The 21,383-nt window shown below is 38.0% G+C and overlaps 2 protein-coding genes across 4 annotated transcripts; both read right to left on the bottom strand.

Annotated features, from left to right (window-relative positions):
* Positions 1-2,114: 2,114 nt before the first annotated feature.
* On the bottom strand, positions 2,115-4,691 carry LOC132152579 (transmembrane protein 100). The gene has a single exon (XM_059561333.1). It carries the CDS (start codon positions 4,508-4,510, stop codon positions 4,124-4,126), a length of 387 nt encoding a protein of 128 aa, XP_059417316.1. The 5' UTR covers positions 4,511-4,691; the 3' UTR covers positions 2,115-4,123.
* Positions 4,692-11,712: 7,021 nt separating this feature from the next.
* Positions 11,713-21,373, bottom strand: LOC132152560 (tubulin epsilon and delta complex protein 2). 3 transcript variants are annotated; one of them, XM_059561325.1, is made up of 10 exons: positions 21,238-21,373; positions 20,577-20,689; positions 20,435-20,481; positions 19,840-20,341; positions 19,280-19,333; positions 18,700-18,778; positions 17,963-18,092; positions 17,646-17,744; positions 16,202-16,389; positions 11,713-13,805 (listed from the first exon to the last, which is right to left on the bottom strand). In XM_059561325.1, the coding sequence occupies exons 2-10, from the start codon at positions 20,678-20,680 to the stop codon at positions 13,659-13,661; spliced, it is 1,350 nt and encodes a 449-aa protein (XP_059417308.1). In that variant the 5' UTR covers positions 20,681-20,689; positions 21,238-21,373; the 3' UTR covers positions 11,713-13,658. The 3 variants fall into 3 exon arrangements, with proteins under 3 accessions (XP_059417308.1, XP_059417299.1, XP_059417302.1); XM_059561316.1 differs by having other exon boundaries at positions 21,152-21,284; XM_059561319.1 differs by having other exon boundaries at positions 19,840-20,338; positions 21,152-21,284.
* Between the last annotated feature and the right edge of the window lie 10 nt (positions 21,374-21,383).

Genomic DNA, 21,383 nt, shown 5'->3' with positions numbered 1-21,383 from the left:
AGTATGATTAGCTTAAACTGAACAATTTACACGAAACAAAACTAATATTGCATAACTTTGCAATTGGGATAATCAGTATACCAATTAATCATTTGAAGCATTCAAACAAACTTATTCATTAAAAAGATTTGGACTTACTAATGCTACATACAAGTGAGACATTACAATCTTGCCAAACTTTCACATTACTAAAAAATTTTGTTACAATAAGTTAGTAGCGTCTGCTACTTAACTTTCCTAGTAAAAGCTACTGTTACTTACTTCGCAACACAGGTTACCACAAAGTAAAATGACACAGTGATGAACTATTTCACGTAACAGTTCTTTAATACAACTTTTCAAAAGTATTTTTAATATGAATATAAATGTAAAAATATAAATAACTACTATTTACATCACATAGTTGGACACAGAATACAGATTTTGGCATTTGTTGCCTCCAGCGTAAAGAGAAAAAGCATTCTGGAGAATGTAAGGATGGCGAAAACAGGAACTAGAGAGGTAGATTGACTCTTTCTCATTCCAGAAAATGAAACAGCAGAACAGTGGTACATTCACGACTCGCACAGTCATAACACCTTTGCCACGTTTGACATTAAACAAGAACAAAACCGCATGGACAATTGGGAATTCAGATGTGGATTTATGTACAGCAGAAGACTGCGAGGTGATAAACGAGACCGAACACATATATGAGAACAGTATGTCTGCGACTGTACAGCCGTGACATTCCACTCACGTATTTTCAATGAAATTGCACAACTCAGTAAATGCGTTCACCCTCTATAAATCTCCCTCCTTCCAGCTCACGTAAAAAGGGTTGAAGAGAATCCGAAATCTGGAGGAAATCAAGCGAACGACTACTTCCAGATATGCATGGAAACAATCTGCGTGGAAGGCCAAAAACTGGATTATCAAATAATATAAAAGAAACGTGTTTATTTACCCTTGACAATCTTTTCAGGCATCAAAACTTAAACTGCACTGCACCTGTTTAAGTATTTTTGCTAAAATATCTAAAAACCATTACTTTCAATGATAAAGATTTATATATGCGTGTATAAACTGCCAGATTTAAAGATGTCAAAAAGAATCAGATTTAAAGAGATCTTTTCATAATACACACACACACATATATATGGATGTATATATATGTTTGTATATGTGTGTGTATATGTATAGATATATCTTATCTTTAACATCTTTATGCTAAAAACAAGATATATTCTTTGCAAAGACATCTTTAAATTTCACACAATTCTACTATTTAAGGACGATTAGATAATTTTCCTGAAAATAACAAGGCAAAAACCATTGCATTTCTTGATTTGTGGGGAGCAGCATCATGTTTTCCTGATGACTCAGATCTGAACGTCTGATCTTGATGTGCTCATGTAAACAGCTATCTTGGATTACTGGCTTTCCATGATACAATCAGACGCCCCATAAGGGTCGGTCACCGATATCCCAAATGAACTCATCTGGTCCCTTTTCCCACTCAAATATCTACTTCATCCCTGATTCTGGTCTATGTTGTTTGTTAAGAGCATTGTGAATAGTGTTTAAAATGCAGTCTGAAATTCTAGATGCCCTCCCTTCGCTGCTTTTCGTAGCAAGCTGTGGAAAAACACAAGGCGGCAATCGGTTTCTGTAAAGGGACAAAAACCACATTCTAGCATGAAGCAGTTAAAAATGCTAAAGGAGGCACAGGCAGCTTTACAGCATGTACATCAGTCGACAAAAAGGCACTGTTTTATCCATAGCCATGTGGTCAGGCGTCACCGTTAGAAATCAATTCCACCTGGACGTGCCCCAAGCGCAGGACTGCCGTGTTGCATGCCATGCGTCCACACACTCTCAAGAAACATGTTTTTAGTTACAAAAACTATAATCTCAAACTTATATCTATTTAATCACAAATAAGATCTCGTTCATATCTTAAAATGTTTCTCCCAGGCAGCAATGAGATTAAATGAATGTCAAATGAAGAAAAAGAGGCAGTCATTTCATACGTGGTTTCACAAAATGTGAAACTACAACAAAAACAAATGTTGTAATTATTTCAGATAGCCAGATTAGTTTTATAGCTCTATGCACAAGTTGTATTTTAACAGTTGTCTGCATTTGTGTCCATTTTTATTTCTTTAAAGTAAATTTAGGAGAAACATCTGAGACACAACTGAGAATGTAATATCCTGAGCTAAGAAAGAGCAATAAAATCTTCCTCGGGGCTCAAACAAGTCCAGTAATACGAGCTTAGCACATTTGCTAACAGCTAAATGCCTCAAAAACAGCCTTTTTTAACTACTCAAGGCTGTTAATGCCGTCTCTTTTTTTTTCTCTCGTGCACAAGGATTCTCAAATCCACTCCTCAACACGGTGGAAACATCTCAATCGATAAGCTTTTAGCGAAATGGAAAGGGTATTAACCTCTGAATTGGTATGGATTTTTGTCAGTCTCCGAATTTTAGTCTTCACACAGAGTTTTCTGAGTGTTAACAGGACCTATAAAACATTTGAAGGCTGAACATTTCCAAAAAGAAAAAAATCTGTCATTATTTCCTCACCCTCAACTTGGTACGACTTCCTTTCTGCAGTGGAACATAAAAGAAGATATTTTGAAAAATGCCAGTTTTTTTTCTTCTTCATGCACAGAACATCAAAAGAGTTGTTTTGGACCCCAACGAGGTTCAAAATACATTATTTTGTAATCCTCAGAAGAAAGTAAGTCGTACAGACTGGGAACGACACGAGGATGACAGAAGTTTCATTTTTAGCTGACCTGTCCCTTTAATTCATTATCTGTTACCCACCCACTGTGTCCATAATGAAATGTGCCAAATGCTTCCCAGATCAAGGCAGTGTAAATAAGCAGTATTCCCATTGTGAAAACGGATGTAAGCTCCAGCCTTTGTGGGCTCTGACCAGGTCAAAGCGACGACGTATTCATGTGTGTTGTTTTTGGGGGCGAGGAGACCTTGCTAAAACAGCTGAGTTTGAGTTTTAAAGCTGACCCTGGAAGAGGAAAAGTGAAACGGAGGGGTAAAACATAGCTACTGTACCATGCAAAGTCCTATCGCTTGCTCAAGGCACTAAAACAAGAACAAAACGTTACTGACAATTTTGACTTCTAGTGTACCCTTGTGGCATCTTGAACACCCCCCCCCCCCACCCCTCCACACACACTCCCCTCCCCTAGTAATCCTGCTCATCTTTCAGACAGGAAATTAATTTTCTTTTCTGGCTGTCTCAGAACAAAAGGCCCTTCAGTTTGCTTGCCTTTCTCTGAACCGTGTCTGTGTCTTTTTTCCAAATACCGACTATATGAGGTCCTTGAAGAGTCCTGGATTTGCCAGATAGAATCAGATACACTCACACATGGGCAAACACACAATCCAATGCAAAACTCCTTCAACACACTGTACACTGTGTAAAATTCCCAATAAATCAAGCTCGGGTCTTTGCGTCCTTCATATCAGGTGCTGCACCCCTGTCCTAAATCATTAGCAGCTACGATTGACGGAGGGCTGACAGCGAAAGAGGCCGAGCAGGTGTCTTGTCTATCTAATCCATCCAGCACACACTTTACGCACACACACACATGCAGACGGACACATTCTCGTACTCTCCAGTCCGTGCTTTCTTCCTGTCCTGATCCGCAGCTGCCGGTTCTAGCTAGCAGATGCAGGTTCAAGTTCCACTCAGTAAAAAAGCTTGTGCATTGCTACGGTGTCACCGGACGGGTGAATGACGTGCGACGGTGACGGAGGTGAACTCCTCTTTCGCTGCGGTGTCCGGTTGCCGCCGTTGGCCCACTTCTTCGGCGTCACAGGAATGCAGGAGACTGACAGTGGCGTTGATGGCAGCAGAGGCTCTGCGAGAGGCTCGCAGCTAGTGTTAAGTTTACTGTGTGTGTGCGGGATTGTGTGTCCCTCTCCAGGCTTGTTTTGATACGAGACACCTGCTGAGCAACGGTAAACTGCATGTGTGACTCTGGTGAACCCTCATGCCAGCCTTATGCCGTATTTTCCATGGGATTCTCAGAGAGGACCTGTCCTTAATGACTTATCCACCACGGATACCTGAGCGGACGGACATCTAGTTTTTTTGGGGGGGTGCTCTCTCACAAGGGACACTGTTCTGAGCTGAAGGAACCTCCTTCCTTCTTTTTCCTGCGCTTCTTCTTGTGGACTGTCCAGCAAGCGGTCGCCATCAGTACAAGGACCAGCCCCACGATCAACAGGATCACAGAAACCACCTTGGTCTGCGGGAGATCATTGTACGTGTATGTCACTCCAGTTCCAGCCACTCCAATCACCAGCGAGATTATCCCAAATGGAAAGATGCAGCGGTACCACGACTTCTCCATCCCTCCAGTGGCTTGCGAGAGCCGCTCTAGGGACGACAGCACCTCTGGGACTTTGGGGGCTCCTTCTTGCGATTGGCCTTCCAGGGTTGGGGCCGTCGTCGTTTGTGGTTGGCAAGTGAAGTGCCCCGTGGTGCATCCCATCTTGCGACTGGATGCTGGGAACACAACAATAAAGATGCGCTCAGTATGAGCGAGACGCTCTGGGAGGAAAGGCAATTTAGGGAAGGAAACGTGGAGATCCACTCACAATGTCTGTGGGTTTGTCAGTGCCACGGCTCTCTGTCTCTCGAGCACACGGCAGCACATTGAACACTCAAGCAGACAGAATGAGCACTGCTATATATGTCTCCAGAAGAAGGGGTGGAGTCAAGCTGCAGAGGGGCAGCCCGGAGCTCCTGATTGGCTGCAGCTGCACTCTGACGTAAAGTGCCATAGTATGAGACTGGGCAGCGAAGCACAAACAGGAAAGAGGTGGGGGAGGAGGGGTGGAGTTAACCATTCAAGCACCGTCCACTGAAATCCACCCACTCCTTCTGTGTTCTCCTGCTTGTAAGAGAATGAGTGCATGCATCCTACAGAGGGGATGCCGGGATGGGAACATGACTATTTTAGTGCTCATTAAATAATGAGACTGCCAGATTGTTTTATTTGGTAACACAGCCATGGGAGCATGTTGTGCAGCATTTATTAATTCAATCCGACAGCATGGCAAAAACGCATGCCGGCAGATAACTGATGTATCCAGAGACCCCGCTTGTGCGCCCACGCACTTTCAGTCTCCCACACAGCACTAACACAAAACACTCCCAAAAGCTTGATGAGCGGTCTCTGAGTGGATGTCCATTTTTAATCCTATCGAGTCCTTTCCCTGTCACAGATTGTGCACTGGAGGAAAAATCAATTTGAAGGAGAGCGAGAGAGAGAGATCGTACATGCTTACAGCAACACCGATGCAATTTATCACCCCGGTCTTGTCTATCACGTGAAATCATTTCTCCATTTACAGCGAGGAAGTATTGATAAACAATGAGGTGTGAAGATTTGTAATTATTACAATAGGTTAAGACAACAACGGGTGAACACTCCTCCTCGGGTAATTCTGAATTGGTTAAAAAATCTATTCGCATTTTAAATGTCCCTAATACCATGTCCTAACAGAAGGCTTTCAAGGGGAACTTATGCGTCTGTCCACACAGGAAGAGGAAAAATTAAGCACAATGTACTTAAGCAGGATTTTGGAGTCACTGTGAATGCAAACCCTGCATGACTGCACAGGAAAAAAAAGGAGTCCTGCATCCTGTTTGCTGCCCTCAAATCAAATGCAGGACCCTGACAGGAATGAGCAGTAGCACCCAAGGCATACATTGTGTGTATTACAGCTATGCTGTGCATCCGTCTCTCACTTTATTGATTAAATAAGGCTTAAAGGATCAATCACTGATTCCTATGTCTTTGTTAGTCAGACATTACTTATGCCGTCTGCTGTAGAAAACCCCATCCATTCTGCTCATGCCATCGATTAAAGACAACAAAGCCTGAAAAGACCATAACAGCGGTTTATGAAAGCCTTTGTCAAATACACTCAAAATGAGTTCACGGAATAAGCAATGGATCCAAGCCTGTCCTCCATGCACAGCCAAATATTATGTCTAATAAGACTCTGACATTCATAATAATAAGTGGTCCCTGTTCGGTTTATCCCACTGGCCAAATGAGTGGGGTGAAACCAATTGAGGAGCGTAAACACTCAACTGACTCAACAGTCGCTGCTCCACACCAGCATGGACATACTGTAAGGAGAAATCAAGACACAGGAGAGAAAGAGATAGAGAGACTGGGTGGGAAAGATGGATAATAAAGAGAGGGGGTGGCAAATGAGTGAGACAAGCGGACAGAAAGTGTGACCACAGAAGGACTGCATTCAGTGATGCTTCTCTTGCTAATTTGTGGCGAGCTGTTCATTTACTACTCTGCTAGTACTCTTGGTTTATGTTGTAAGATGAAATCATCTGCTGAATGCATAATTTTTTACAAAACACATAATTTAAAATGTTCATAATACAAATACATCATTTAAAATTTTCATAATACAAATACATAATTTTTCACATTTTTTACAAAATGACCATGTTCTTTTATTAATCAACAGTATGTAATCTATACGCAGACTTAAAAGTTGAAAACAACAAAATATTCTTATAATAGCATCTTCTACAGGAGATTTGTCTCAAGAAGTCCACAAGATCCAGGGAAGACACATAAAAAGCACAAAAGCCCTTTGAACGTGTGCCAGTCTTTATTACATCCACCAGATTTGAAGATTTGTCTCCATGGGTGTACAGGGCAATTTAAGGATTATTATGTTACTTCACTGTTCCTTTTCCTGTACATTACTGTTGTTTTTCCCAGGAAGGGTCGATGGTATTCCTGGGAAGCTTGGGATAAATGTTATTACTGGACTTAAAGGGAACATGATCTGACATTTCAATGATCCCAAACAGCTCACACACAATCTTTTCCTTTTTTGACAACACTATTTATTCTGTTCTCTTCATTATTATTCCTTCCTTTCTCAAAGCATTGTACGACGAGGAAGACCCGTGGGGCTCTGCTGAATGAAGACCCATGTGAATGAGAGGGCAGAAAATGTTTTATTGACATGGTTGGAGGAATAAACAGCAGAATGTCCCTTTAAAGCTGTTGGAAAGGCAAATGTGATGCATGGAGACTGCTTTAAAGTCAAGAACTGATAAGCCCTTCACTCTGCAATACAGGTTCAAGAGCTGAAAGTCATGCATTTGTAATATTTCTTGCCTCATATGCTGCAGATAATTTTCTGCACAGAGTGCAGTCATTCTGTTAAATAGAAAAGAAAAATGAAAATTCTGTCATCAATTACTCACCATTATAACTTGTCATATCCTTATGACTTTCTTTTTCCTGTGGAACACAAAAGATGATGTATGTCTGCACTTTTGTCAATGAAATAATGAAGAAAAAAAGGACTTAAAAAGTAATTTAAATTGCAATGAATAAAACCTAAGTGTGTGTATGTATGTATGTATGTATGTATGTATGTATGTATGTATATGTATAAGTATTTTTCTTCTGTGTCTCAATTCTTGCTCCTTGTTTTGTTTTTAAATCATTTGATAATTTGTGTTCATTTATTTAGTTTTTCTTGGAGGTTGTGTCCAACACAAGATGCTCTCCGTCTTGTGTTCTACAATAAAATAATAAAATAAAATAAATCAGCAATCCGAGCATTTATCTAAAACAAAAGCAGTGAGGATCTCAAACATGTTGACAGCATTTGAATAAATCAATTTATACTAACAACAACCAATGAAAAAAATAAAATAAAATCAATCTCAGATTTTTTAATCTGATGGATGTTTCAAAGTGCTTAACTCAGTGTTACAATACTACTAATAAAAAAGTATTCAAGTATAATATTTCATATAAAAAGTGTTGCAAGTGTCCATTTGCGTTAAGATAATATATATATGTTGTTTTTACCCTATAGCAGACAATTTTACATGTTTTATGTAAAATGCACTTAAATGCACTTGTTTCCCCCAGGAAACAAGACTGAATATGTTATATCATTTTTCATCTATAAATTGCACGTAGGCATAAGAGTTTTTAGATATTTGTACTTAAAATGAGACAAAAATACTCAGCATTTGTGCAGCGTGCATGAATGAATGATGTATGTAAACATCGCTTTCGCTTTAAAAAAAGGGAGAGGAGACTACAAGAAACTCTGGGTTTAACAAAGAAAACTTAACTGACTCTTATTATAAGTTTGGGGCTTGGCGATCGCCGTGATTTTGCCAAGTAAGACATGTTCCTGGATCAACCTCTTCTGATGATCCTGGATCAACATTATTGTTCAAAATATAGACTTAACCCAATCCCTACCCCTAAACCTAACCATACCCATAATTTATTCCTAAAATCAGTGGGAAATAATAGCTGGTTAACAAGGGTGAAGAATCACCTAACCCTGATTGTAAACCTAAACCAGATATTTCCTGAAAAGTTATATCTCAATTCTGATTGGTTGCTTGGAATGCTGTTCCTGGATTAAAAGTATGTTGTTCCAGGAACATGTTGTGCTTGGTGAAATCATGCTCACCAGGACTTGACTTACCCTGCTTTCTCGGGTTTGACAAACCACCCATTCTGAAACCGAAAACCCAGAGTTTCCCTCATTTCAGGGTTAACATACTCAAGAGTTTTCACTTAACCTCCTTTCTGAAACTGGTCAGTAACGGAGATGTCAGTAACAACCCAAGCAATCCATACATACAGTACAAAGAAAACAAAACAAATAAGTTCAGATATTAAGTTCGGTGTAATAAGGTGGAATGACCCAGGCAAAAAGTATTGAACACATGAAGAAAGTGAGGCGCAAAATGCAACGGATGTAACACTAAGACACCAGTAGAAATCTAGCAATATAAATGGAAATTAATATTAGCGGGTTCAGTCCCAAATGATGGCCTATAAAAAGGTTTCTCATGACCAACGAGTCACACAAGAAACATTTCATGATGGGTAAATTCCATCCCACCAAAGTAATGTGAATCTCAAATGGGGCTGAATACTTATGAACAGGCCAACACTAGTAAGTACATCTATAAATACATTTTTTTTTGAAAAATGCTTGTTACTCACATCATTGGTGACATCAATCTAGGCCTCTTTTACTTTCATATGTGTAAAATGTAAAAAGAGGTCCTGCCTCACATTTCCTTTTGTGGTCTGTGGAAGAATGGAAAGATGGTGAGATGATGACGCTCAGAGTGGACTTAAACCACAATGGCTTTGTTCCAAATCCAAACCCTTGAGAGTCTTCACCGGGAGCATCGCAAATAATATGTAATCTCACAAATAACTGATCTGGAACGGCTCAAAAAATACACAGGCAGCGGCCTTAAAAATATCATGAGAGAATTAACCGCAGGCCCTTTTTAAGAGAAGTCAGTTCACTAGGCAGACATATTGACAACACTTCCAGACAGCTATTTTGGTTTCATATCAGCACTATCTAACATAAACTGTCTTGCAAATTCTGTTTCTTAAATTCAAACAGCAGTTAGTTCATAGTCTAGTTACATATTCTCTCTATATCATACTATACTACGCACTACTACCAAACCATAAAAGCCAGATGCATCAAATATGGTACTCAAAAACACATGCAAACCTTCTTTAAATATATTTCTAAAGTTGCAATTTAACCGCAAAAACCCGCCCCTCCCTCTTAGTTACTCAGTTCAAGCGACACGTGAACCGATCGTCTTTTCATAATTACTTAAAGCATGAAATAAACATGAATTAACATCATTTTATTTCAACTAAAAGACGTTAGTGAACACAATTTTTTAATTTAAGTCCACTGAAAGTTAATCTACTCTCAGGCAAAATGGCGAATTCTGCGTTATGATTGGTCAGATCACCTGTCAATCAACCTCCCTGCGAAGAGTCAAATGGACTGCTACATGTCCAAAAAAGTTTCATGTTTCTAACAACAATCGTTAAAACTTTTCAACATTTGACTCACTTTTATTAACCATCCATGTTTTCTTTAACATTTAGGTTTGTTTTATTTATTTTTGTAAATCGCACTTCTGCGCATGTTGAATACATTTTTATTTTAATTGTGAGTGTATTTATATACATTTTAAATATGTATGCTTATGTGCGTGTATGGACATGTATGTATATGTATATATTATTACAATTGTATCTCCTGATGTACTTTCTGCATTAATTCAGTCTTAGTATTGCTAAGCCAATAAACTTTAAACTTCTTGTTCACGAAGCTCACCGCAGTGCATTCTGGGATACACGCACAGCTAAGACAACATCTTAAAACGCTGTCTTACAAAGAGAGCGCACTAGGTTTCAGATTGAAGTGAATGTGTCCTGGTTGAACCCGCTCAGACAGAAGCCCAATGCACTCATCTGTTGTTTTTTACTTTTCCCATGTTGGGAGCATCAGTCCGGAGGAGTCAGTGACATCAGCGTGGAGTGGGCGGGGCTGGAGGAGGACGCCCACCCACAGACCGCTGTGTGAGCCCAGCGCCACCTGTCTCCCAGTCTGGAACAGCTTGATCCCCGTCTGTGGGCTACCGTCCCCGTACGGGCCCCGTGGAGCCACGCCATCGCTCGTTTTCACACGCTCTGCTTGAATATGACATAAATAAACATTTTTAGCACTCTAAAATGAGGTTTAGAACATAAATGAGCATCCCGAGCATGCATACATCACCACAGGCGATCCCGGATTGCTACACGTGGTGGGTTGCACGCAAAACGACCATCCGCTCAATGATTTGCTATTACAGTGATTTATCGATCGATCTCACAGGGTTGGCAGTTGCGGCTGTGACAGCCTTGTGCTCCTCAGCCTGTGTGAAAACCATGTGGGACTCTAAAAGTGAGATGAAATCAATGAGAAGTACCTCCTTTGTTCTCCACTTGTGGTGACTCAGAGGTTTAAACAGTCAAGAGATGAACCATCCCAGCCACACAAACCAATGGCATTTTACATACAGTCAACATATAAGGTGGAAAAGCAATACTCACCACTGTGACTAATGCAGCTCGTCTGACATCATTTGAAACTTTAATATTCATGCTGTCATCACAAGTTTTAGAGAGGTTTTTTGGCCTAATTTTAGTCAACTTGATACTCACTTAGTTTAGAAAAGCAGCTGTTTTTGCTGTATCTGACTCTAGTCTGTACTCTTAAAAACTCTTGGTTGGTATATAACATCAGTTTGAAATTAAATCAGCTAGGGTTCCCACACTTTTTTAGACTTAAAGAATGTTCATGATTTGTTATTTTTATATATATATATATATATATATACACAGTATATATATATATATATATATACAGTATATATATATATATATATATATATATATATAATATATATATATATATATATATATATATATATATATATATATACATACAGTATATATATATATATATATATATAAAGCTAATTCAGTTTGTATTTCAACCATTTTGGAGCCAAACTTAACAATAATATTTTATATTTATTATATACATTTCCATGACTTCTCTATTTTAAAATTTTCCATGACTCTTCATGAAATCAATTAATAATTTAAATTTATAAATAAAAAATTATTTGACTGTGGAAACCCATATCCATAATTAATGTGGATTTCAAATATTACATTTTATGCTGATTTCGAGTTTTATGAGGATGGCTTGAGTTATCAAAAAATAAATAAAAATTTTTTAAAGTAATTTTAATAATAAGAATTTATATATATATATATATATATATATATATATACATTATTTTTTATTATTTTAAATTGGACAAATGGTCCAACTCAAAGTAAAATAAACATGGAATCCGATTCTTACAAACAACATAAAAATAATACAAATAAAATAAACACACAGAATCTGGTTCTTTAAAACAATACTAAAATGAAAAAATATATATAATAGAAATCAAATGAACACGTCAAAATAAACATGTCAAATGATGATGAAAATGCTATTAAAATCTAAATAAAATCAAATAAAAGAGATCACATTAAATCAAATTTTTAGGAACGTTAGTCAGATCAGATTTCAAGTCGATTTTCTGGTCGTTTGACTTTCTAACATTTCACACACAAGGGGCAGTAATGGGATTGATTATGTCCTGAATGGTGAATGAAGAAACTATTCCAGTCACATTATATAACAGCAAGGTGCGAGATGTCATTATGGACGTGATCAAGGGCAACATTTGTCTTTCCACAATGACCGCTGTACTCTCACAGTCACTGACACACCAGATACTGACTACAGTCTGTCTCCAGAGGGTTGAGATGTTCATTATACGTAACCGCATTGCTGTAAACACAACTTCTGCTTGTTTTTATAAACTAAGGGACGAGTCTAAATGACTTTCTGTACAAACAGACGTCATGCCGCAGATTCAGACCTCAGAATCACACAGTTCTGCATTTATTTCTTGCAATTTTGAGAGGATAAAAGATCTGAATTCTATGATATAACTCAGAATAGAGAGGAAAACGTCAAACAATCTTACATAAGTAACACAATGAAGTTACATGCAATTATTAAATTCCTTTCCTGACCATATGACATAACTTTCATATTATGTGTTATGTCCACCATAAAAGACTTTGGAGGTAAAAACTCTAGGTTATGTTTGCTTGCTGCATTTAAATTATACCATCTGACTGTCTTTTAATACAGACCTCAGTCAGGTTAGATGCCACATTAACTTAAAAGCAGATGAAAAGCAGTCTGCATGAGACAGACTTACAGTCTTCCCATTATAATCACAACCCACAACTTTCAAAACCAGTTTACAGAGTTTTTGTCTGGGTTTTTTTTTTTTTTTGCCAACACATTTTATCAATTGAACAATCATTATAACAGTACAATGCACTGAACACACTGTTCTTTCCTCCCTCACGGCCTCATTTACATTCCTGTCAAAAATGTAATATGGCGCCATGCTGACTAAAGTCTGTACTTGAACCAGCAGAACATTTTCAATGCAACAATCCACACAAAACATCGAGTTGTGACCTCCGAAATCTTACAAGGTTACCAGACGAGACTGTTTGCACAGACACAAATGCAAACACAGGAACTGCGTCAGTGACTCCTACAACTCTAGATTCAGATGATTTAGACACATTTTGCTCGAATAACACATTTTTAGACGTACGACGTGGCTCTAGTGTTTAGATGCTCATTAGAAGTAATTGCATTGCTGTAAACACAACTTTTGTTTGTTTTCATGAACTGAAGGATGAGTCTAAATGACTTCCTTTCCTAACAGAGGTCACGCCACACATGCTGTCGGTAGACATCCAGGACACATCACCCTCTGCTGGCACAAACACAGCAGCGCAGGCTTCAGCAGGACACATGCTACTCGTGTGCAAAAGATGCCAGTGGTTTGGCACATTGAGTAATGAATTTGAACAGGAAGAAGTCACCAGAGAGCCAAATGATATGTCATGAAATGAAATCCTGACTCATGGATCCTGAGAGACGTCAGCTGGAAGCTTTATTTGAGTATCTTAGCAGCAGCTGCACTCTCCAGTCATGTGACCGATTGTTAAACATCTGAGTCAAATGCACAAATGTTTCTCACAGAAGAGCTATGGAGAGCGGCTTTGCGTCAATTTGCAGGAAAACCTCCCTGCCGTGCTTCCGGGAATTCAGTCCACTGACCCTGAAATACAGTCTTGTTTTTGCTCAGTCTGACTCTGAATCCAGAACCAGAGATGGGAACCGAACCCCTCCCTCGGCCAGCAGCGAGTACAAGCCCCGCAGAACCACAGCACTGGGTCCATCCGCTCCGGGACGAGAGCTCCAGTACGACGCAAGGCTATCGGTCATCGCCTAAAAACAGAAAACCCCGCAACATTTGATTATGCTCTGCTGTCTGTCCACCTAGATAGCACACAGTGCATGCCACAAGGTTATTAAACTCAGAATGAAACCGAAACCATTATATGAAATAAAATAAATATGGACTGAAGTAAAATATATAGCAAAATATATATATATTTTATTCCTACAAGCAGGTTAGACAACATTTCTCATTTTAATTTAGTTAACCGTGATGCACTAAAACTATTAAAACTAAAACTGAAGTAAAAAAAAAAAAGAATATTAAATATAATAAATATAATATATATATATATATATATGATAATTAAGATAATTAAGTAAGAAGATTCACTATGGCTGCATTACTTTGATCAGAAATACAGTAAAAACAATATAATTGTGAAATATTATTACAATTTCACAAAACTTTTCTGTTTGCGTATATTTAAAAATGTCATTTATTTCTGTCATTCATTCAGTGTCACACGATCCTTCAGAAATCAGTCTAATGTGCTATAAATGTAAAGAAAAACTGCTTAAATACACACACATACATGTATATTAAGGAAAAACATGTTAAATTTATATATAAAATATTTATATTTATATATAAGTTATATAGTAGTGATGCACCGAAATGAAAAATCTTGGCCGAAACCGAAAACCGAAAAAGAGAAAACCAAGGCCGAAAACCGAAACCGAAACACCGAAAGAAATTATGCCAATTATTCCATTGCATTTATTGCTATGACCATGTACTAACTTTACTAAAATTAAGACATTGCAATTGCATAAATTAATATTAAAGTTTCAAAGATAATTACAATTACATAAATTATAAAAAACATAAAAATACATAATTACAAATTATGCAATATGTATTAAGCACATTGCAACAATGCACAGTATAAAATAAAATTCAAACTAAAAATGTATCCCACTCATGTGAATATTAAATAATAATGTACAGGCCTACTGGCCTGCAGAAAGGTTTTAAAATGAACTGTTCTCTCATAAAAACAAAGTGCATTTAGGTCAAGTGCATTTGAAATTGTTCTCTGTAGGACTAGAAAGTGCATTACTTCTCCAGTAGGCAAGACTGTTATCACTTCTGGGGATGGGGACTTCAGACAGATAACCATCTAGCTGTTGAGCAGTTGAGCTTGTCATCTGCCTGACATTTGAGAAATATTTGAGAGAGTGTATTTAAATAGGGCCAGGGCATAAATAATTTGTTTTATCAAATTAAAGCAGAAATCTAGCAGAAATATGGCTACAATCTGATATTATGTATGTATATGTATATATATATATGTGTGTGTGTGTGTGTATATATATATATATATATATATAGGCTACTGTAAATAAAATGTCACATATATAGTAGCCTAAGAACTAGAACAATAGCCAATGTATTATTATTTGAGGCACTTTCTTGCAGAATTTCACTGAAAATATCAGACGAGGGTGAATGCCAAGAGACGAGTCTTTTTTCCGCGCTCTGATCTCAGTCTCCTGCGCTTGGCGCTTCTCCGTCTCCACGCGGGTTCTCCGCATCCAGCGCGGCCTGGAGCATTTCTCGTGCGCGCTGCCTTATTTCCGCATCCAAGTAATGATCTTTATAACGCGGATCAAGCACATTCGCGATGAAGTGCAGAGGATCCGAAAAGATCTCAGTGAGACGTGTGCTAACAGACTCTATAAGACTGTACCTTTCTTTGTTCTCACTTCGTGGTCCGTCTCAATCTCTTTGTTAGGAGACGCTTTAGTGCTGCGAATAAAGGAATAAGAAGAGAGAGAATGTTCTCACTGGTGTGAAGTGAATGTCGCGGGAAGCTCGTGGTCTGCGCTATGCAGGTGCACGTTCAGGTCGCGGTTTCTGTTTGCGTCATCATCACAACATTTCGGCCGTGTTGTTTCGGTGATAAAAGTCTTTCGGCCAAAAACCGAAAATGCTCTTTTGGGCCATTTTCGGCCGAAAATCTTCGGTGGCCGAATATTCGGTGCATCCCTATTATATAGTATAAATATATTTACATACACATTTCTATTTTTAAAAAAATATTTGTATTTATATATACAGTACATAATAATTATACACAATACACTCACATATAGTTTGTAAACGAACTTATTTTGAATGCGATTAATCGTTTTGCAGCCCTACTATTTCTATTTTATTGCAACTTTAATTCTACCCGTTTTTAGTATTGAATAAGTTCAGGATCCATGCAGTGTATTGTGGGACTTACTAATGACGGATGAATGCAACTCTGCCTTACAATCTCACAACAGATTAAATCTATGACTGCTGTCTACCTAGTCAGCTCACTCAGAAAACAGAAGAAAACAAGAAGAAAAAGCTACTTCCTGAATGTAAGAAAGAAAGACTAAGTATTTTAAACCTGCTGAAGATGAATGGCCTGCTGAAGCTGCTGTACTCGGAGCCTTTGGCTCTCCAGCTCTCTCAGTTCAGCTTCACTGCTGTACGACAGGACGGGCGGCAGGCAGGAACCGGCCGGGGCACCCCATTCACCTCTCCTCCGGACGGGACACAACTCTCCAGAGATCCTCATATCCCAGCTCTCCCAGTCTGAGAAACACAGGGCAGTTCTGCATTAGAACTACATCAACCCGTATGATCCGGATCAAGCTGTATGAACAGCACACTGAACATAGTTCACGACTGGACTGCAACATCTGTAATAAAATTAGAATATATTCAAATATAAAATATATTTTAGAATATTTTACCATATATTTTAAATAATCTTCTTAACAATCCTTAATAATACCAAAAGCCAAGAATAAGGCATAACATGGAAAATCAGCAAGCATCTAAAGCACATTAATTGCTTTCCCAAGAACTGTCGTATATTGATCCCTCCAGGTCAGGGAAGGGAGGATGTGAGAGGCTTTGAGATTTTACCGGTTAAATCCTAAGGTATCACTTCAATATAAATTAGAAAATATATAACCGTTAACGACATTGAGAAAGGGATGGGGATACTGTTTTCTCGGATAAATGGACGATGTGTCCACTTGTGGAAATCATGATTGAATGTGTGATACTGGGCACAGAGCAGACACAACTGGCCGTGTTTAATGGAGAGTGAACAGATTACAGGCTACTGACACCACATTAGACCCAAAATAGCCTGAAGATGAAGGGTGTGTAGACTGAACTCACAAATAGCACGTGAACAACCAGAATAAACTAGACCGGGGCTGGCTGTCACAAAAAATGGCTTTGTATGTCGGTGTGCTGAAATGAAAACATTCAGTTTATCATGAAGTAAAACTGCAATTATCTGTTGGTTCTGACATGAGTCCACTATATAATAAAGGCAGATTTGAACTGGAAGGTTTATTTGTGTTTATTGTGACAAAGGGATTTTCATGAATGTCTGGTTGGGACAAGCTGGTACATGAGTTTAATAAAATTACAATTGAAATAATATTAAAATGTAAACTATCATAAAATCATGATTTAATATTAACATTTAAATTTATATTGATATTATAATTTATCGTATAAAAATTACATTTATCCAAAATAATAATAATAAATAAATAAAATTACATTTTTTATTATAAAATTTTAGTACAGTTTCTGCAAGTAAAAAAATAAATGGTTAAAAGCTATTAATAACCTATAACTGTGACAACTTGCCTGATTACATCATCTTCTACTGAGGCATGTTGTCACAAAAGGTGATAAATCTTAAACGCACTATTTTTTGCAAAAAATTTTTTTGTGTGTGTGTGTGTAAATTTGCAATATTCATTAAGCAAATGAATAACGTCACAAGCAAGGAACCCTGACATGAAAATAAAATTCTGAAGTACCTTTCTTCTGTTGATCAGCACATGTAATAACTTCTGCCGTCATCTTCTCCAAACCCTCCAGCATCCGGAAGGACTCATATTCTCTCTCACGCAAGGTCCCTGTGACACACACACACACACACACACACACACACACACACATTTATCTTGGTCTCTATCTACTCTAAATGAGCTTCCTGATTCTGAAGTGTCCTGTGACTAACGGCTAGATGACAGTGTTATCCTTGGAAGGATCCTTATTGCCCAGTTGCTCATTTCTCAGCCCGCACACTTCTGTGTTCCTGCAGCGCTCCATCGTTCTGCCCTGGGCCGGGTACCTGAATCTGAGTCCTTCTGGGCCTGCAGCTCAGCGTTGAAGCAGTGCGTCAGGTCAAGACAGCGCTGTGAAAGCACGTCCAGCTCTCTTGTGATATCAGCAGGACATACAGAAGGCAGTTCGGACGGGAACTGATACAACAGCAGCTCAGGAACATACAACAACAAAATACTACAAGATTTTAATCATTTTAAAGTCATGTTTAAAGGAACCCTCAAGTCATATAAGATGTAGATGAGTTTGTTTTATCATCAGAAAAGATCTGGAGAAATATAGCTTTACATCAGTTGTTCAGCAGTGGATGCTCTGCAGTGAATGGGTGCCGTCAGAATGAGAGTCCAAACAGCTGATGAAAACATCACAATGATCCTCAAGTATCCACACCACTCCAGTCCATCAGTTAATGTCTTGTAACATGAAAAGTTGCATGTATGAAAGGATTTGTTTCTTATAAACACACTTTTTTTCCACTTCAAAAAGACATTGGTGTGGACTACTTGAGGATTATTGTGAGGTTGTAATCAGTTCTGACGGCACCCATTCATTGCAAATGGCTAGTAAGTGATGAAATGCTACATTTTCCCAAATCTGTTCTGATGAAGAAACAAACTCATGTACTTCTCATCTTGTATAGCCTGAGGGTCCACATCAGCAGGAGTAATGATGACTGCACGGATACACTGATGATATCTGAGGTGATAGCCATCAAGTGCTACAGGACTGATCTGAAAAGGATACAGTGTCTCGCAGTCTCTCTGTGAATTTGGTTCTCTCTGGTACTGGCTTTGATTGCTGGGTTAACACCTTCTTCCACAATCTGAAAGAAAAATTATTATTCTCACAACAATAAGTGTAATTAATTGAAATTAGTGAAGCAAGGCATTTACATGAAGCCTTCCTTACAAATGTGTGTTTGAGTTGCTTTCTGAGTCAGAACTTAGCACTATAACTACTCTTCTAGGCACTAGACTTATTAGTAGCTAACATAATTTTATGTTTAGATTTTTCTCCGTTTAAAAATACTACTTGTGTGTATTGTGCGGAAAAAAAAAAGATTAACCTGCTTTACATCTTCATAACAAGACTAAAAATATTGGTATTTCATCGACAAGATGAGCAAGTGGTTTTTATTACACTGGTTTCATGTTAAAATACATGTCCTGTGACTTTAATTTCAAAACAGTATTTTAAGTTTTGCGTTGACTTAAAGTTTGAATTATTTACTAATTAATGTTATGCCTCAAATGCTACTGAGAGTGCTCAGCTTGTAGTGAACCTACAATATTCCTTTAATTTTTAAAGACAATTTCAGACTGACCGCTTCTGTTTAGTTCTCTGTGCTCGCCAAGCTGGTAACAGAGGAGATTGCATCCTACAAAGACAACAAAGCAAAGCCATAAAAGCTACATTTGAAAATATTTCATATTTATACAACAACACATATACCTTACAAAAATGTGTGGAAGGTAGATTTGTAAAAAAAAATGTATTTACAATTTTGAAATGTATCAAATGTTGTATTAAAAAGTATTCTTTTATTTTCAATTAAAAATAATGCCTCTATTTAATTCTATGTTAAAATGTAATTTATTCCTGTGGGGCAAAACTGAGTTTCCAGCATCATTACTCACAGTCTTCTCTCCTCTGCTCAAGACACATTTCATCCTTATTATAAAAGTTGAAAACAGTTTTTCTACTTGACTTTTTTTTGGATTCTTTGATGAATAGAGAGTTCAAATGAACAACATTTATTTAAAATATCATTATATATATATATCATTATATATACATCTTATATAACAATGTCTTTACTGTCACTTTTGATCAATTTAATACAAATTAATGATTTCAAAGATGACTATCTGATCATAAACATACCATTGCTCCTTTGAGCACACACTTCCTGCTGTGACTTCCCCGTCTTTACTGGATGCCGGCACTTCTTGGCAGGAGACTGACGGGGAATTATCTTCAGACGACTCTTCAGCGTTTGTGGCTTTGACACACATCTTCTGCTGGGATTGTGTGGAAGAGATCCTCGCTGGACCGCTCTTTGAGACTGACGGTCTTCCGTTGACCACCGGATGAGCAGTCGATCCTTTCCGGACCAGAACTGGCCGAGTCCAGGGGGCCCCGTGGGTCACATTCCCTCCGGTCCGTCTCTGATCAATGGATTTTTTAGACGTCTCAGAGAGAGGGACAGATTTCACCAGCTTTCTTTTATCATCCTCTTTACCAGTATGATTAACGAGTGCTTTATTTTTTCTCTCATTAGGGTGTCGTTCTTTATGAGCCTCAGATGTGCTGCGGATTTTCAGTGCTTTTTTTAAAACCTGCTCCAACAATTCAATTTCTTGCTTTTCTTCAGGCTGAATATCTGCTTTGGGAGGTAGAAACAAAGATTGATTGTGTAATGTATGATGTGGGATGACATGACGAATAAACAGAAATAGATCAATGATTTTCCTCTAACCATCTTTAGTACCGACGGCTGCTGCAGTTTCTGTCACACGCGTTCTCCTGCAAAAAATATGGCATAAATTAAGCTAAGAAATTTGAACTTTTCACAACACAGGAACATTATAACAACGAGCAAACTACTTAGATCAGCGCACATTGAGCGTAAAATCTCCTTGCACTGTCGGATGTTTTCAGCGAGTCTCGATTCTTCAGCTTTGCACATCTTGACGGCTTCATCAACAGCCTGAAGAAGAGACATGCTCAGTATCTGGGGAAAATATACAATAGACAAGATCTTAGGTAAACATGTTTATGAATGCTTGGAATTATAGATGCTATATCTGTATGTTTTTTCTTTCTCCACCATTTTAATCACCTTTTAGTATAGTCTCTTATGCTCAATGTGAAATATTATTTCAATTTGTAATATTGATTTTCTATTTTAATATATTTTCAAATATATGGCATTCCTGTGATCAAAGCTGTATTTCCAGCATCATTCCTCCAGAATTCAGTGTCACATGATATTCAGAAATCATGATAATATGATGATTTATAATCAATGTTGAAAATGTTCTGCTGCTTAATGAGTAAGAAACTTCGTTAAAAAAACTTAAAAATCATACTAATCCCAAACTTTTGAACGGTAGTGTACACGCAGACGGTTTTGAAGCACAAATGACACTAAGTTCAGTTATTAATCCACTAAAGCGTACTAAAGAGTGCGTACTACAGTACAGTAAGTCTTCATTCAGTCAGTGTAACGCTATATTAATGAAGATTCAAGACTCTTATCATGGAAATGATTCAAGTTACCCGCCACGAAGCGCACGCTAGCGTCTAAAACACAGCTTTCACTTTTCTTTATCCATCCTCTGTGTACCTCCAGCTCGTTGGAGGTTTAAATGAATCGTATGTAACTAAAACTGTCAAAATAAAGTCGGAAAACTGAACATTTAGCA

This window comes from Carassius carassius, chromosome 1 (genome assembly GCF_963082965.1).
Source record: "Carassius carassius chromosome 1, fCarCar2.1, whole genome shotgun sequence".
NCBI classification, from domain to species: Eukaryota; Metazoa; Chordata; class Actinopteri; order Cypriniformes; family Cyprinidae; genus Carassius; species Carassius carassius.
This window is presented reverse-complemented; position numbering and strand designations above follow the sequence as displayed.

Coding starts and splice junctions, on each gene's coding strand:
- LOC132152579 (XM_059561333.1), bottom strand. CDS start 4,510: ATGGGATGCACCACGGGGCACTTCACTTGCCAACCACAAACGACGACG.
- LOC132152560 (XM_059561316.1), bottom strand. CDS start 21,172: ATGAAGACTTACTGTACTGTA. Junction 18,779..19,279: donor CAGAGAACTAAACAGAAGCG/GTCAGTCTGAAA, acceptor TTTTTCTTTCAG/ATTGTGGAAGAAGGTGTTAA. Junction 17,745..17,962: donor CCAGAAGGACTCAGATTCAG/GTACCCGGCCCA, acceptor TGTGTGTCACAG/GGACCTTGCGTGAGAGAGAA.